The following is an 18,585-nucleotide window of genomic DNA, read 5'->3' as shown; positions in this document are numbered from 1 at the left end:
ATTAGCTACACGATTTTTTGACAGTCAGTAGGGTACAACCACAACACAAAGATCATTGCTGAGCAGTTTGGGTGTGGAACATTTAATGGAACTAAAACCAGGTTTTTTTTGGAAGAGTTGCAGAATAAGATGGTGTGAATAGCAAGGACTGCAGAGCAATGGTATCACGCCAGGCCAAAATCTGGGGAGAGGTACTGCTTTAAGAACTTAATTGATGGGGTTTTTGACTGGACTAAATAAAGCAGGAATTCTTGTTTCCCGATTTTTCTTAATGCCTTTTTTTTGCTCTGTGCTTTAAGTCTGTTTGTGGTTTGGTTTTTTTTTTTTTTAACTCTCTCTCCCCCCTCCCTTGTTCTAATTAAAATTATAAATTGACATCTGTTCTTTCTTTTCAAGCATCCAAACACTGTAATCCCATAATCCTTAACTAGGGTGGACAATTAATGAGAAACTTCTGTGAACTGTGTGTGAGGCAAATTGCTGGACATTTTAGCAAACAATTTAAAATCACCAGACTCAAATATGTTACATCAGAATTGAAGGCAGCATCTGTAACTTCTGTTACCTGAATACCCAAAAGACTGTTTATCTAACTGAAACAGCTGGCTGTCTGCATAGGCAGGTCAATCTGTAGTATTTAAAAAAGTAAAAATCAATATTGTGAGTACAAGATATAATGGACACTTAGAAAAGCTGGTATATAATCCTCAGTAAGAAAGAAATATTATAGCACATTTACTGGTCACAGCTAACAGGCAGTATACATCACAGTCCCTACCCGATCATTGAAAACTTGTGATAAATCTAAACCAGTAAGCAATTTTAGCAAAGAAAATTCTTACAGTACCCATTATAGATATAAAGATGGGTCAGAAGAACTTAATCTGTGTTAAAAATAAAATCTTTTCAATATTTTAAAGCTTGCTTTATAAAATAATTTAGACAATTTGGGGAATCGCTTCATAATGTTAACTATTCTCAATAATAGGAGGCATAACGGTAAGTTGAACTGTGGTTGCTCAGCTGGTTTCTTACATCTTAGTATTTTACCCTATTATAAACAATGACGATTTTTATTTACTTATTTCCTATACTTTTCAATTGCTGGCAAAAATTAATCTTATAGCCAGTGAAAAATACAAACATACCCCCAAACTACCATACAACTGAATGCCCAGTGATACAGATTTTGATGCTAATCCATCCTTCGGTGAAATTGCCATCTGCAGCATTTTCATGGTAATTGAAATTATTTTTCAAATCATTATTAACATGGACATACACCTCACTGCATTCATGCTCAAACACTGAGTAGGTGCCATTTTGAGACTTATTACTTAAGAACTATAATAAAAATTCTTTTCCAAGTTGTGTTGGATATATATGCACACGCAGCAAGCAAGGCAAAGAGGTGCTACAGAGCTCCAAGAAACATAACAGGCTAGATGAACGCCAAGCCTACAAGAGAACGTACACATGGTCTCTCCCTAAACAGAGGGCATTGTGATATTTTAGCTTCCAATAATGTGTACCTAGTATATTAAATGCAGCTACAGTGGATATAATTAAAACTTCATTTTATTATCCCACAGCAAATCAAAGGAACAGGTACAGAAGCGAGAGATCTCAGAACAACTATTTCACAAACTTATAATTATTGACAGAGATCAATCACACATGCACCTATAGCATTACTTTAAGTATTAAGTTTCATTTCATAAAGACAATTTCAAATTTTCATATTGCTGCAAAGGAAAATGACAAGAGGGGACTATAGGGACTATAGTGACAGGACAAGGGGTAACGGGTTAAAACTTAAACAGGGGAAGTTTAGATTGGATATAAGGAGGAAATTCTTTCCTGTTAGGGTGGTGAGGCACTGGAATAGGCTGCCCAGGGAGGCTGTGAGTGCTCCATCCCTGGCAGTGTTCAAGGCCAGGCTGGACAAAGCCTTGGGTGAGATGGTTTAGTGTGAGGTGTCCCTGCCCATGGCAGGGATTTGGAACTAGATGATCTTAAGGTGCTTTCCAACCCTAACTATTCTATGATTCTATAAAACGAACTGATAAAAACATTCATATCAGTACACACACCTTATGCTGTGTCTGGCATTCTTCCCATTCTCTTTGCACCTGAGTACAAAATAAATACTGGCCATCAAAAAGCATATGGTGTAACACTTGTATAGTTCAGGTACTTCAAAATGAAGTATCAAATCCAAATCACTTCATTTTGATTGTGGCTTTTGCAGATAAGAAAGTAGCTGTTTAATTCAAGTTACTCATTGAAGAAAATAGACAAAACAAAAATCAGTTTTGCACTTGCAGTGAACAAGCACACAGAAGTTGATCTGACCAGACACTACAGACGAAAGGAACATTAACATCTTTCACTCCTTTGTGCTTTATCACTTTCAACTTCCTTGTACTATCCCAGGATGTGTTGTCACACAACAGGAAATATGCTTCCAGCTCCATCCTTCACCCAGGCTAGAGAGCAGCAAATCAGGCTGCATGCTGGGACTTTACGGCTGTGGCAGGAAGTACTTTGAACACAGTTTGCTGTTCAGATACCAGTTTCCCATGTCCACTGCAGAAAAGGCTGCAAGCTAGCTGGCAGCTAAGTGGACCATACTGATCTACCAGACAGCCTTGACTTAACTATAAAATGAATCAAAGTAAAGAAAAGGCATGATAAAAGTGATTCTTCAAGCTTTTTACTTAGATTCTACTTAAAATACTTTTATCATTCATTAACACGACCTTTATAATGGCTTTTGAATTAATCTCTAACGGACTATACTGGGATTCTCTTCACAAACTATAAATTCTTTCGGCAATTCTAGGTGTATCAATGACAGAACACAAAAGTTACTTTGAATGCTGTCTTTACCTTAACTCTTTTGGTTTTGAACAAAAGTGAAAAGGATATTACAGTGTAGGACAGGCCATGGACTGGAAAAAATAGGTACTGGCCCTAGTAAAGGAAACATGCTGTCACTAAAACACACTAATCTGAACAAGCTAATATAAAATCCAAGATTCCTTAAGATTCACCACTAAGGGTATGCCAAACACAATCTGCAGATGCCTCTCTATTAAATGATGTACAAGGCACATGACAACCTACTACTCCATCAGTTACTGAATTAAGTCAAAAAGTATAGATTCACACTGTGTCAAAAGTTCTGATGATGGATGAAGTGCATGCTCATCTAACTTAATGCAACAGGATTTCAGATCTTGTTTTTATTGCTGTTCTAAGATTATGATGGGAGGGTAAGGAAAAAGAAAATAAATTCATGACTTTCTCAGAAATCCCCTGGTAGACAGCTCATAGCTTCACTCCTGTGTTCAGTAATTTAGTGATCTTTAACTCCTGGATGCTTGCCTTCAGACGATCATGTCTGTCTTAACACCTCATATTGCAGACACAATCAAAAGTCAATAGAAGCTAGTTTTAATACGTTACAAGAGCTACCTAATGCTAAATGAACTAAAAAATAATGTTCTTTGCATTGTTAATGTCTTATTTCCCTACTTGCAGATTCAGCCCAGTGACACAGTTGTTCATACATACACACGTACAAATATATCTATAGGAGTAAGATGTCAAAGTAGCTTTTAATGCACATAGAAAATCATCATAGAATCATAGAATAGTTAGGGTTGGAAAGGACCTTAAGATAATCTAGTTCCAGCACCCCTGCCATGGGCAGGGACACCTCACACTAAACCATATCACCCAAGGCCTCGTCCAACCTGGTCTTGAGCACCGTTACAATAGGTTTTAAAGAGAATGAATGAGTCATTCAGACATCTTTATCAGTATCCCCTTGGGACGTGCATGAGATATGTTGTCATATTCAGGGACTAATAATCACAGAACGAAATCAACATCATGTTTTTGCCAGTGCCTCAAGACTACTAGTGAAAATGTCACTCCAGCTTCCTTAGCTTTCCAATATTTGGTATTGCCATTTTTTACTTTTTTTGTGCACAGTAAGTTATAGAAATAATATTCCCAATTCAGTTTTTACAGATACTGGTGTCTATATTAAAACTTCTTTGGTTTTAAACAGATTATTTTTACAGAGTAATCAATCATTACAAACACCAGTTGCTTATATTTCCAGACATTTGCTTAATAAGTCTTGTTCACCTGTTTATGAACTCGGGACCTTTTCATTCCACTGCTACCCTGGTCCAATATGAAAACTTATTACACTCTGGTATTTCAACAAGACAGTGTATACAATTATTTAAATAACAAAAACTCTGTCATAAAGACTGATAATCAATGTATTGCCAAGATATAGTACCGAATATATCTGTATTTTGAAATATACTGCATGTAACTACAGTAAAATATGCTGCTTGATGAGATAAAGACAAACCATTCTTTCACAAAAATAAATAAAAATTATATATAGGCCAAATCATAGTTTTCTCTCTCAGTTTCCAGATTTTATTCTGTATTTGAAGATTATAATAAACATTTTCAGTGAAATAGTAATAAACCCTACCTTAGCTACACAATCTAATCCGGGGAAAACAAGTGACCTACCAACTTTTCAAATTTCACCTCAAAATATCACTCAGGTCTTTCAATGAAAAATGTCACAGTTGGGGGTAAAAAGAAGGGAAAACAAGTGAAGTTGTGGGGTAGACATAAAAAAAGGAAGAATAGCTTCAAAATCCAAGAACTGTAGATGAAGCTTGTTGAAATTTCTTCAGCTAAAAATATTGTAGAAAACAGTGATTAGCATGTAGTCACAGTATTTGTAAACACATTTTAAACACCAACTAAAACTTAATTGTTAATTTCAGCTGGAATAAAACTGGAAAAGTTCAGAAAAGGAAACAAGCTGGTATGTTGTTTTAGAAAATGCTATCTGCATAAAAACATTCAGCCTTTTCAAGTGAAAATTAAGTAGCAGTTTTAAAGTCTACGTGAACTGTACAACTTTGTACAATTGTTAATGTATTTGTCACACTAAAAAAAGTACAAATCTGTTATTTTAAATTAGTTTTTCTAATAGATCTTATTTGAAGAGTTTGGTAATACCAATTCCAGGTCACAGATAAGATCTGGGATAAACATTCACTTATATTTTCTAGTACTTAAACATAGATTTACATAACATTATCTTTTCCTCAGCAAAGCTTACACCTTGAGACAGTTTTTAGCATATTTGTAGGCTTGAGACAGTACTTAGTGGGGAAAAAAAAAAGAAATCCCACCCAAAAAAAAAAAAAATCAACAAAAAAAACCACAATAATAATTTACTCCTCACTTCAAGGTTTTTTTATTCCTCATATTGAAGCAATACTTCAAGATTAACTTCTCTGAAAGCTTCTAACACTCTTGACAAATATTCCCATTTGTCAGTGTCAGTTTTTCTGTTCACAGAAGACTTCTAATAAATCTTCCTATATATGGACCTGCTACGAGTACAGTGAATGGAAGTCCTGAAGGTACTTTACTACTACTAAACTTGAAAAGCAATTTCATCATTTTGTAGGTCCTGTACTTTGCTATTTAAAAATAGAAGAGGTTCCACACACACACCCCCCCCCGCCCCCGCACAGTGCACATCAGCTGCACACTTATTCAGTGGAAGTCCTGAGCTATGGACTTCATCTTGTTACTTCACAAAGTTAACCTTTGCTTAAACATTTTGTGACTGAACTCCACTTGAAATTGGTGCAATACTAGTAAGTGGTACCAGTTATCAGTTTAATGTATTACTAAACTAACATTAATAAAATTTAGAAAGTTCAATTATTATAATCCATAGTTCTCTTTAGTATTTTCCTGTTTTAATCAAAATCCATTATTTTGCCCCCAGAAATTATGACAATAAGGTAAGAGATAATGGCAGGTCTAGCTGCCAACACATTAGCAATGTATTATTTTAATCTGTAAAGTACCACATACGCTGATGCCACTGCAAGAAGCAGAGGAGGAGAGGTGGGAGTTATGCTGTGGGAGAGAAAAAAAAATTATCATCCTTCTGGAAAAAGATATTCCTGGCAATAGGTTTTATCACACCATGCCTACGTATAGATCTTGAAGTCTCTGCTTTATTGGGGTTGTCACAGATTGATGGTGCCCTTTAGATAACATAACTGAAGCACTTTCAGGAAGAAGCTCTACACACTTGACTCTGGTTAACCTTTAGTTTCAAAAAGGAAGAAAGTGGAAAGAAGTTAAGTTGCTCTGTGACAATGAAGCTTTGTGCATTGATGGACTGTGTGTTCTGGTCTCAGTAACTTCACTTCCTTTCCCACCCAGCCATCACTCTAAATTTCCCCAAAGATCCAGTTCCCATTGCAAGCGCTTTGATATCTCCCATTTTTACTCAGACCTATATCTTGAGGGTTTGCCTTTAACTTACTTCAATATGTAGTAGCTCAGGAATTAAGCTCATGAGAGTCTATAGCTGTTTGATCTGCACTCCAGCCTTTGCTTTGGCAAAGGGGTGAATTTGACTCACCTTTAGTTCAGAGTTTATCTCCAATAAGACCATGTACAAGAAAGAATTTGTAAAATAAATAACCAACAGAACATACATATAGGCCATCCTTAAGTGGAATAAAAGACAAAATTAAAATACCATTTAACTAGGATTAAACTTGCAAAATCAGATAATCTTTTAAATATCTTTTCAAAGAAAGGTACAGAAGCAATGCAGAGAACAAGAAATCTGTAGTGCATGCCTCCAGGAAAACTTAAAGGCAAATTTAGTCGGTGGTTATATGAAAATAATGGTATGGTTCCAGATAAAATAACTAGCAGGAAAAAAAATTCTAGATGGCTACAGTCTGGGTAAGACAACAAAAGTGACAATATGATAAAAAAAATATACTTAGAAAAAATACAAAAAATAGTCTTGCATGATTTCGACTTCAACTTAGCCATCAAGATGGTAGCCAAGATGAATATTCTCTAAACGTAACTATGAACCAAGAGCTCTGTGCAGTAAAAAAACAATATAACTGGTAGGAGAGACATTAAGGTATCACCCCAGTGAATGGAGTACCTTCTTATGTGACACTAAGTGCTGGAAGGCTTTTGTGTTGCTGTCCAAGGTTTCAGCCTTAAAAAGATGGCTGCTAGCTCAGTTCTTTGGTTAACTGAGGACTCTCATTGTGTTTAAGGATAGGAAATAACAGCCTACAGAGAAACACCTTGCTTCTATATACAAGTATAGTGACCTCCAAGCTGTTACTAGTACCTTTCACTTTATTCAAGAGAGTTCTAACTCCGCCTTCCAAAATGTTTATTAATTACTGATAACCTTTGGATTATCTGTAAATCTGCCAATTTCAGGTATAACCTAATCTTTATCTCAGAGTCTAGAGCAAATAAAGAAAAAGTATTATATTTTTAAACTCACAAAAAGATGTAAAGACAAGTTCGCTGTGCATATTGAGCTATTCTTTCCATACGTAAGAACACTGGGAGCATTCCAAAAGACTAGAAGAAATGCAACTATAGATATATTTTTTCTTCAAAGTCAAACCGAACACAAATAATTCAGGCCCCACATCCTTCTTCTGATCTCATGCAAAATGATTTCAAAGGCAATATACAGCTTGATATAGATATATATATATAAATGATTAATATAAAGATAATGCTAATTAAAACATGAATTTATAGAACATAAGACATGTTTTCAATTCACTCATAAGCGTAACTGAGAAGTTTAAGACTGCCATTATGAGTGCAATGCATTTAACATGATACTAATACATTCTGATTAAATAGGATTTTTAATGCTAGATACATTAAACTTTTCTATAATCTTGTTAACTAAGCTGAAAACATAACTCTGAGCACAGAATCACCAATGAGTATTTCCAAGAAAACTCATCCCTGTGGTGTAGAAGCCTGACGTTTCTTACTATTTTTACCAGTGACCGGGAAAGAAAACCTCACTGCTGATCAGGTTTAAAGAGAAGGCAATTTATGGGTAAAGCAGCTAAGGAGGAAGATGAATCAGAGGAGTAGAGGGATCAGTTCTCCCTCTAAATTTGGGAGGGTAAGAAGAGAATCAAATAAGGCACATGGAAATGGAACCACCTTACCTGAAAAAAAAATAAAAAAAGCAAGCTATAGTAATCAAAAAGGTACCATCTACTCTAGTAGAGGAAAGGTTTAAAGTTGTTTAAGTAACCTAAAATAATTCACACTACAGCCGTATGTACGATAGGAGCTTAGCTGTATTTAAGTCATTAAGACATTAGATCTTGTTAGAACAAGCAAGGCTGCATTATCCTTCACCCTCCTCCATAATCAGTACAAGCCAATAATACCAAGCCACATGCACCCTGTGACATAAATTCTCAGTTTCCCCATGTTTAGGGAACACCAGAGAAATTATCTCTATGCCTAGAGGCATGCAGGTATTATTACTTTAATCTTTTTGTTTTGTTTTGTGGTGGAGAGTACATACGACTTCAGCAGGTTTGGTTTTTCCACCCACAGCTTTGACTTGGAAAAATAAGAATTTTTAGGCATACGCATGTGCTGACTTAGAGAAAAGACAATTCAGGATGCTAACTAGCAATACAGAGAACAAAAAAAAAAAAAAAAAAATGTACTAGAGACTACCTGCGGACACCCTTAACACCTTAGAAGACACTGGAATAATTTGACTGATGCCATTACTGCCTAGTTATTATACTAGAACTGACAGCAAGTTCAGCAGGTTAATTAACTGGGAGGACTTCCAGCATCAGAATTTTCTTCTCTTGAGCAGTTTTTTTGCTAGTGTCTATATACATATTTCTTCAACAACTCCATCATTACCATACTATTTTAAGTTTTTTCTCTATTTGTTCCTGTTGCTGAAGAAAAATAATAAAAGCAAGAATTTAAAGAATCTATTTCTTTGCAGGTACTTATCTATTACACACATTTTACCATGAAGAAGGGCAGTCACACCATTTTTGATTTGTTTTACCCAACATACACAAACATGTCTTTACAGGGAACATCTAAATATCATTAGACAGGTCTGGTTTTGCTTCTGGGAGTGGGGGAGTTGAGGGTAAGGAGGAAAAAAGAACCCCAAAATATTAAAAAAAAAAAAAAAAGAGTAAAACCTGTTCAAAATTGTGAGCTGTAACCCCACGTAGTCCTGTATTCCACTTTAATTTTATTTCGGTTTTGCACAGAGCAAAGGTGTTAATGTAACATGATTCTAAAAAGTGAATCAAGCTCCTTATAAAAGCTGGCTGCCTCCACAAAACTGTACTACAGAAACATAGCACACAGATTTACAGGATTCTTTCTATGGAATTGACAACTCTGACAAATGCTTCAAAGCATGCCCTTAAAAAGAGAAATCAAACACAGGGTATTTTCCACCAAAGCACATGTCACTAATATATGATATATTCCATTTCAAAATAATCTTATTATGATGGAGAAAACTCAAAGTCTGCATTAAGCTCCCACGTGGAGAACATGTAAGTAAATCACTGATCAGGTGACACTATCTGACATCAGCCAGTATAACCACTCACATGTGGGCATACAATGAATGCCATGCTCTCACAGCAGGGGCAGCTCACATACAGGTCACTGGCAACTGCAGATACTAGTTAGCAAAAAATGCATCAGTATCCATTGTGCCCTACAAGCCTTGACAAGGTCCAGTTAGAATCCTGGGTCCAGGGTTCAGCACAATCTATTAAGACAGACTAGCACCAAATGGAGGACACCTGGAATGAAGATAAGGTTTGGGAAAACAAGTGAGGGAGAGAAATTACCCACTCACACATCAAAGGCTGATGCAAAAAGGAAGGGAATAAGCCTGTTTGTGTTCATAGTAGACACAAGATAAAACAAAGGGCTGATACTGCAGAAAATATTTTAGAAGAAGGAGATGGCAGAGTTCTTCTGACTGTTGATATGACAAAATAGAGCCCTCACTGCCCCCGAGTCCCAGAGATTCATTTTTAACCTGCCACTTCTTTATCAAACCACTTTAAAGAAATTTCAATACACACTTCACATTGTACATCCTAATTTCATAAATACGATTAGATATTCTAAATTGTGTTTCAAACATCCAACTTACACTGTATAAAGAGCTCTTTTGCTCTTCCAATTTTTGGGAGATGTCACCAGTCTTGACAACTGACTGATCTGGATCTCTAGCTACTGCTAAATGATTATGTAAGTTACGATAAAGATAGCTTTCTCCAATACACAAAAAAAACAACAGGTTAAGTTGTAGGACATCTTTCTGATACAGACTTTTCTATTTATCCACTGGTCATAGATTCATGGCTCAGGAAAGCTAAAATATGTTTTATATTGAGAAATACCCTTCCTAATGACTTTCTGATGGATGGGAAAAGCTAACAATCTTCCACATTTGTAGCAGACAGACAATTTGTTAAACAGCCAATTTATAACTCAAATAGTTTAACAAGTTACCAGATAAGGTTTTAATACAAGTGTCAAAATGGTTTATTTACATAGAACCGATTCTACTGCATTTTGCTTTGGGTAATTAGGAGATATATTTCTGCAAGGTAATAAAAGCTTCCTACTAGCTCACTGAAAACCTACTACTTCATATAAATGACTCAAGTGCACTGCTATTTCCCTAAGTGTCAAACAAAGACCAGACATATTACGTAGACCTTGCAACATTTTGTTCATTCAACTTCAGGGAAAAAAAAAGATAATCCCATAATGTTGTTAAATTCCACAGTTCTTAAGAACAAAGATTTTAATGTTATGATGCATCCACTGCGATGACAGTGTGCTCTTTGCTGACAAATGAGGGCAGAGTGCCAGGACTCTGTGTGTAGATTAACGAATGCACATTCGCAGTGTTCTTTTGTACTGTAACTGGAGCAGCTGCTGGATTATGGTGAGAACAAACTACATTCCCTCAACAGCCAGTACAGTTTTGTCCCCTGGTTGCTCTATGTACTACAGGGAGCTGGTAGTGAAGCTCTCCTTATGTTTACATGACAGACACACACCTCCTGCTAAAAGCAGCTCACTATTTCCCATAATAGGAAGAAAGCAGTGCTCTTAACTAAGTAACTGCCCGCTTCAACCATGCAAGAGTTTTAGCTTTCCCCTATACAGCAGACTTAATACACTTAACCAAGCAGAAGTAAGACCATTCCTAAAGATTTATTCAAGTAACTTTTTCTACATGAAGACATACAAACATAGTTCACAGTAGCAAACCAACAGCCAAAATCTGAAACACATTAAACAGTGCTGTTGAAACAGGAAGAAAATGTTCGTAAACTGTGTTTAACAAAACAACATTTCCTTCAAGGCTAATGAAAATACTTCCTGATGTGTTTGACCCTTTTCTACAAGGCATCTGGCATTCTTCACAGAGTTTAATTCATACTATCAATTTTCATAATTCATACCTCCTTTTAACTGGTTTTCCTTATTGGGCTTCGGGAGCCAGTACTTTTGGTCTGTTTTTCAGGTTTGTTTGTTGGGTTTTTTTTTTGTTATTATTTATTGTTGTTTTGGGGTTTTGTTTATTTTTATTTCAAGAACCATCACCATCCCCTTTTTATTTCCCCCCAGGTTAACAGCAGCATAAGAAAGAACACTAACTAAGAATATTATCAGAAGCCCTTTGGTTCAAAACTGTAGTTTGCGCTAGGCAGAAGAATACCGACTATTCTTTTCAGCCCTCACATGCTCTTAAGTAGCAAGGAAGTGAGTAAGACAGACAACCGCCAATAATGACACACTGCTTAATTTTCTCATGAAAGGCACGAGACTTGACTTTGGGAGGTATTACCTTGTCTTGAGGTACACGTACACTTTATCTCCTGTCATCATATCAACAGCAACAGTTTTGCTTATTTTGTATATCATGTACCTCGATTGGAAGATGAGTTGCAATATTCCCATTTTAGTAAAAAGTTCATTAGATGTAACCGTGTCACAGTTTTACATTAAAATACACATGAGAATATGTTGCTATTTCTGAACACTGCCTACTATGTTCATATGGCAAAGGCAAATGTAAGGCCAGTTCTGTATAGTGCGCAGATTTTATGTCAGTTCTAAGAACACGCTTTCAGTGCGATACAAGAAGCACAGTCTATTCAACAGCTCTGCACTAAAATGAATCCTGGAAGAGTTCATAAAAAGTTCATATTTTGTTAATTCCCATGTAAGAACCCTTAGGGATACAAAACTGAAATGTCAGACACATTGCTGGAACTCTGAATAAGGCCAGACTCCTACCTTGATTTCTGTAGTAAAATTAGGGATACAGAAAAAGAATTCACAAAAATAAAAAATAAAGCTAGAGAAATATAAAAGGCTTTTGGTTTTCTTTTGTGTTGAGAGTTGCAAACATGAAAGCAATGGATAGGGTCAATCTTTTATCAGAGTTGCTGGGAAGGAGCAACAAAAAAAAAAAACATACTTTGTGCTCCCTATGACATAACTTGGGTGTCAGTAGCTCTGCTACCTTCCGCACTAGTTGCCACACTTGCGCACAACTTGAGCGGACAACATTCCATGAAAACCTGAAGGATGCTGCAGAGGATTTTGTGTTTACCTATGTCTTCCACAAATTCCTGAGACGGGTATCTACATTAGCTTTTGGAGTTAGCTTCTACCTTTATTTGCAGACAGTCCTTGTTAAGCAGATTTCAAAACTGATGTTCTAAGAAAAAATGGCGATTTTCTCCCACAAAAGATCTTTCTAATAAATAATGGTCCTTTACTGACATTTTCTTTTCAGCTATTCATACATTATGATACTTATGAATAAAAGTAAGCATAGAGCCATTTAATTGTGTATTTTTATTTCACCTGCAGCTTCTTTCAACTGGCTTGGAGAAACACAGAAATGACTCAATTTGACTGCAGTCAAGCTAATCGTTTACACATGCCAAAGAATGGCATAGGTAGTACATATTCAGAAGTCAGTTTCAGAAAACAGTAAGGCCCAGACTAAGATATTCTTCAATCCCATAAAAATTACAGAAATAAAACAAACCATAGTTATGACTAACACCAATAACCTGTATGCTTTGCACACACTAAAGCCTAGACAAACATACCACAGAACCCATGAAGTCGCTGCTGTTATTTACATGACACAGAGAAAAAGCATTTTCTGGATACAAGACTAACAATTAAAAACAAGCAGCTGGCAAAACAAAATCCCCAGGCTATGAGTCAACACAAGCTGTGTGAAACAAGCTAATAGAACATATAAGTTAAGATGGTAAGAGCAGAATAAACTTTCTGAAGAGTTACAGCAGTTACCACGGCCAAAAGCAGTTACCGCTCCCTCACCTTGTGCATGAAGGAGCTTGGTTTCCATGTTACTGTATCAAACCGATGTTTGTGCAATGCTGACTAAAGTGTGATCTTACATCTAACACAAGACCAGCAAAACCACTGGATCATTATTCTCAAGCAAATGAGAATCTTACAAGAAATGTGTGAAGAGATGAGTCTAGAAACAGAACATCTAAAGATTACATTATTCAAGCCCCAAACCACAGCTGAATGGTTCTGTGCAGCACATTAGACTAAACTCAGGTTCTGTTTCACCACTATGTTTGCTTATTATAGCAATCTTTTGTAAAACATACTACTATGCAAGATGCTTCAATATCACAAATCTGTTAATATTAGAATCTAGAATATTAGAATTTAACTAACAAATTACGGTACCTATGGGATTAAGTCAAGTAACTGCAAATTCTTCTTACATGCCCTCATTAACAAGTGATTCACAATAGCACAGGAACGAAAACTTGTTATATCATGCCTTAACTGAAAAAAATAAAAAACATTCTTCAGGGCAGAAGCCACATCTTCTCTTTGTTCTACGAAATGTTTAGTACATGTTTTTGTTGCTTTACAGAGTTAAAGGAATTCTACAGCACGAAAACGCAGATGCTGCAGCATGTAGCTGCAAGCTAACTGGGTCCTTCATCAAGGAGAAATAATCCACTGATGAGAGACACTGTCATTTCAAATGAATAGAGTCTGTCAGAGACCAAAAGTCTGGACTGCCAGAGGAGTTAACCACTCACTGTCTGCTATCTTACCCATAAAGAGACCCAGATTCCAACTCTGGGTACAAAATCAGCACTATCAATCCCCCTTACTTTCATTTAAGTTTTGCTTAGCAACTAGTACTGCGCAATACAAAAGCAAAACTGGTGCAAAGGTCCCAGGAATCACCTCTAGTCCCTCAGGGGATTCACTTCAACCAGCTCTACTCTAGTCTAGTGAAATACGTACACCTTGGCAAGCGGGCTGCATAATGTAGATGCAATCCTAGATCCAGTCTTCCAGTGCACTGGCTGAAAGAAACAGTTTGTGGTTGCCAAGATGACTTAACAACACAAGCCAAAAGGGCAGTAACTGCAAGCAGTATGAAAATCTGCCTCAAATGCACATTTCTGACCACCACTAAAAAGGTAATACAGGCATGCCTAATTATAACTCAGTTATAGCCCAGATTCACAAACTGCTACAGACAGAATTACTGCCAGACTTTCTCACAGAAGACATCTTCAAGTAAGGAGGTAATTTGCAGCTAAATGGATAAACAACTTGGATGACAGCACACTACTTTTTATATTAAAACCCCATACACATGAACTACATTTCAAAATTAGGGAGGTAGCAATATTCCATCCCACCAGCTATCATGGACTTATTGCTGGGGTTTTGCTGGAACTTGTTATTCCCTTCACATCTTGGCTGACAATTATGGAATCATATGCAGGATTTAGAAGTTCTTGTTTTGGGGGTTTTGTTTTTTATAGTACTATCTGTAATCACTATACATGAGTGTAAATTGAAGGTAGCTGCTCAGCTGGTTGACGTTTTTACACAACAGTATTTTTCCAAATCAGAGTTTGAATTTTAACAAAAGTTACACTTTTTGATTGTATTATTCTTAGTCCAGCTTCTATTTTTTTTCCACACAAAGAAATATTTAAAAGTATGGCATATTTTCATAGAGACAGTATTTATATACTCAGTAATCACTTGTATTTTTCTAGTCACTAAATTTTAACAACTGAATAGATAGTTTTACTCATATTTTTGCACCTTGCCTTTCAAACTTTTTAAGCATCAGGTAATTCCTTTTGAACTCCCGACCTGAAGTACAATTTTCATCAGAAAAATACACTGGTGCTTGGTTCAACACCATTTCAATTCCAAGCTTTAGACTATTTCTGCCCTGTTTAAAGTCTAAGACCATATAATATTCAACCTGCAGAGTAGTAAGATGGTATTTGGTTCTTTTGCTCCCCACCAAAAATAAAGGCAGTAGAATGATCCTATCAACTAAGAAGACTTAATAAAATCAACACAGAATTAAGTTTTAATAGCTTGCAATACATGGAGAACAGAAACACAGATACCACTGAATACTTCTGTAGTGTTAGCACAAGCTGCAATCTCTCAGGAACAGTTTCAATTACAAAGTTTTTAAATCAGAACAAGCCTAAAGGCTAACCTAGCTTTCAATTTTACCCATGAGACAAACATAAGACATGTGAACAATCCTAACAGAAGAAAGACTAAACCAAAACAGACTCTACATGGACTTCCCTATCGCTATGAAGAGGAGGGTTTAACAGAAGCTTTTGTTATCATTTGTTAATTTCATGAAATTCCTCTTTCCTAATCCCATTCCACTAGAGGAAACTTATTTTTACACATACATACAATGTATATGTACATATATACATGCAGTGTATATGTACACACATACACACAAACGTAAGAATTTGCAGCTTCTCAAACTGGATACTAACGCAGCCAAATCAGTCATGACTAACAAGGAAATTGCCATCTATTCCAAGCCCAGTGCATAAAGAAATACGTCCATTTCCTAGACTTTTCAAAGACTTCAAAAATATAAGCTGCTCCCTAAAAAAGACTGTTTTAGCTATCTATGAAACAGAAAAGGTCAAGATTTAACATGCCTGCTTTAGTAAGTAGTCACACATAAAGTAAATCAACAGTCAATCAATAACAAGGAATTCCAAGTCTGTTGACCATATCTACACACGTTATAAAGCACAAGTAAAATTAAATCATTCCATACTCAAATCTCTTTCCATAGTTGGTTGTCATAATAAACTCACCCTTTTTTCAGCAATAGAAACACAGTACATCTGAGCAGATAATAGTCTCTATTACTAGAGGTGGTGTCCTCTAACAGCAGCATCTCTCCCCTATTCATGGGGAAGTCAGGCTAGTAAAGACAAAGACTACCATACTATTTTTAATTACGTTACTCTAAATTACACTGAACACAGGTTCAACACCACCTGGCCTGCTAGAGGAATGAATGAGTTAATTACATATGCAACCTTTATGGTCTACTTTTTTTAAAAAGAAAAATCATTCCATGCTCTAAACCAGGATATACATTTTACTTCGTAAGACTTCTAGAAACTGTGACACACGGAAAAGTAGGAAAAGTTACAGGAAGACATCAAGAGGATAATTTTAAGACTGGCAATACTACAACAGCCATATTTGAAATTCTTTGTCAACCTTATTAATTGTATAGTAAGGAAAAAAGTTGAAATTTCCCAACTGAAATGTAGTTCTCCTGCTAGGAACTTGCATAGGGATGTGAGCATGGCATGACAAATAAAAACTTTTGGGCTCTGATTATTAGTACTGAGACTACAATTTCACAGCCATTCCTTTGGTAGCAGTTGTTTCAGACATGGCTGCTCTTCTGCCCAAGCCAGTTGTGTTTCCACTCCAGTGTTCCCTCCCATTGTCACAGCCCAGCTGCTTGTGAACTAACTCAACAGCATCATTCATCTGTTGGTGGTACTAGAGCATGGACAAGTGACCTGGGCAGAGCAGGAATCTGGGGGTGTCAATCTGCTAAAACACTGATGCTTGAATAACTACTTGCTGGGCTATACCTAAACAACATGGCAAGGAAAGACACAAACAGCTGCTCAAGCACAGAGGAAATACAAAATTGCTACTGAAATGCATTTTAAGCAACATTAATGATTGAATTAAAAAGCAGAAAACCAAACTACAGAATACCAATGTATTTTTCTCAACTGACAACTCTGAGAGCAATGCCGCTTACAACTACTCTAGAAAGGGATCAAATGGGAAAACACTTCATGTTTATATATTTTCTATATAAAGCACTAAACAATAAAAAGGCAAAAAAATTAAATACTTCAAACACAACTGAATATCATTCTATCGTACTGTTATTTTATAAACAATCACATGTAGCCATCCTTTTTACAGATTTTTTTTTTTAATTCTTCTCTAAACAAAGAAAATCCATCACTTAGGAGCTTAATGATAAATCATTCATTTGTAGAACTAATGTTTTAATTAGCAGCTGTATAAAGCAAAGACATTATTAAGTCCCCATGAAAGAATATAGTTATGTTTTACATTGACTTAATATCTAACTGATGAATACTGAATGTTCTTAATGTTATTATTGACTTGCCTATGTCATTAAAACCTTTTCTTTTTCAATTGTAACCAAAGATGTTTATAAGAAGCAAAAACCCCCAAACTATTTTCTAACCACTTTTCCAACACAAATGTTCAATGACAGTCACTTCTGTAAAACTGAAATCAAAGTGATCATATTGTCACTGCTATATTTGAAAATTTAACACTTAAACAGAATGACAGGTGGTTTCAAGCATTAGTACAGAGGAAATACACCTGCACTGAAAAGTATAAGGGGATGGAAAAACAAACCAAAACAATCATAACCCTGCCAGTAATAAATCACATTTAACTCTTGAGAAAAATTCTTCAGCATAATGATGTAGGTTAAAAGATAGGTATGTAGTTTTGGGGAGTACACAGAAGAACAGAAGAAATATAACATACAAGTCTTAATCACTCACCATCTGAATTGGTTTTTTGTGAAGATCTCGTTCAGTCACCAACTTTTCTTGGTCAGTAACATAAAGGCCTTTTTGTGCCAGGGCTTGAATAACAGCATCATGACCTAGAAGTGGTTTTGCAGCATCACTCTTGAGAATAAGGCTACCAGCACGACAGTAGAGTTCTGCAGACAACAGCAAGTTAACAACAGGTGGTTTAATGTGCTCCTGGTCATACTGGTCTGTGTAAAATGGTTCTCGTAGTTCTTGTGGAACGTTTTCTACAAAGAAAAGATACAGCATTAGGGTTTTTTTATATGTATGAACTCAAACTTATGTTAAAGAAAGCATAGTCAAGGGAAGACCAGAGTCATTATCAGTCATCATAACATAAAATGCTAGGGAAAATTGCATACAAAGGTAGCATTTGAGCTACAAATAGGAACTTAAGAAAAATTCAAGACCAATTGCACACTGCAAAGGCCACACTAGAAGGCTAACCTGTGGTTACAGCATTGTTACTTGAAAGTGTTCTGGGTTCTCCAAACACATGCCCAAACAGTTTCATTTCCTTTGGCATAACATTATATAGTCAGACATACAAAGGCAGAACAACACCCATTTAAATACAAACCCCTGTCCCTATTACAAAAATAGAATTGACTTTGAATGTTCTATTTTAGCA

At 36.0% G+C, this 18,585-nt stretch overlaps 1 protein-coding gene across 5 annotated transcripts in view; it reads right to left on the bottom strand.

Moving 5' to 3' along the window:
- The window catches only part of CAMSAP2 (calmodulin regulated spectrin associated protein family member 2), an 85,891-nt gene that overhangs the window by 55,941 nt on the left and 11,365 nt on the right, over positions 1-18,585 (bottom strand). For all 5 annotated transcript variants that reach the window (XR_009745456.1, XM_061465149.1, XM_061465150.1 and 2 more), the window contains exon 2: positions 17,922-18,181. Coding sequence is in view for 4 of the 5 variants with exons in the window: in XM_061465149.1 (XP_061321133.1) it covers positions 17,922-18,181 (260 nt within the window). In the remaining variant the exon portion in view is untranslated. The remainder of the gene's footprint in view (positions 1-17,921; positions 18,182-18,585) is intronic.

Source organism: Pezoporus flaviventris, unplaced genomic scaffold, assembly GCF_033815535.1.
Source record: "Pezoporus flaviventris isolate CSIRO_AGI_PZ_B2104156 unplaced genomic scaffold, CSIRO_AGI_Pfla_v1 ptg000040l, whole genome shotgun sequence".
Classification (NCBI taxonomy): domain Eukaryota; kingdom Metazoa; phylum Chordata; class Aves; order Psittaciformes; family Psittacidae; genus Pezoporus; species Pezoporus flaviventris.
The sequence above is the reverse complement of the archived record's forward strand: the minus strand, read 5'-3'. Positions and strand labels throughout refer to the sequence as shown.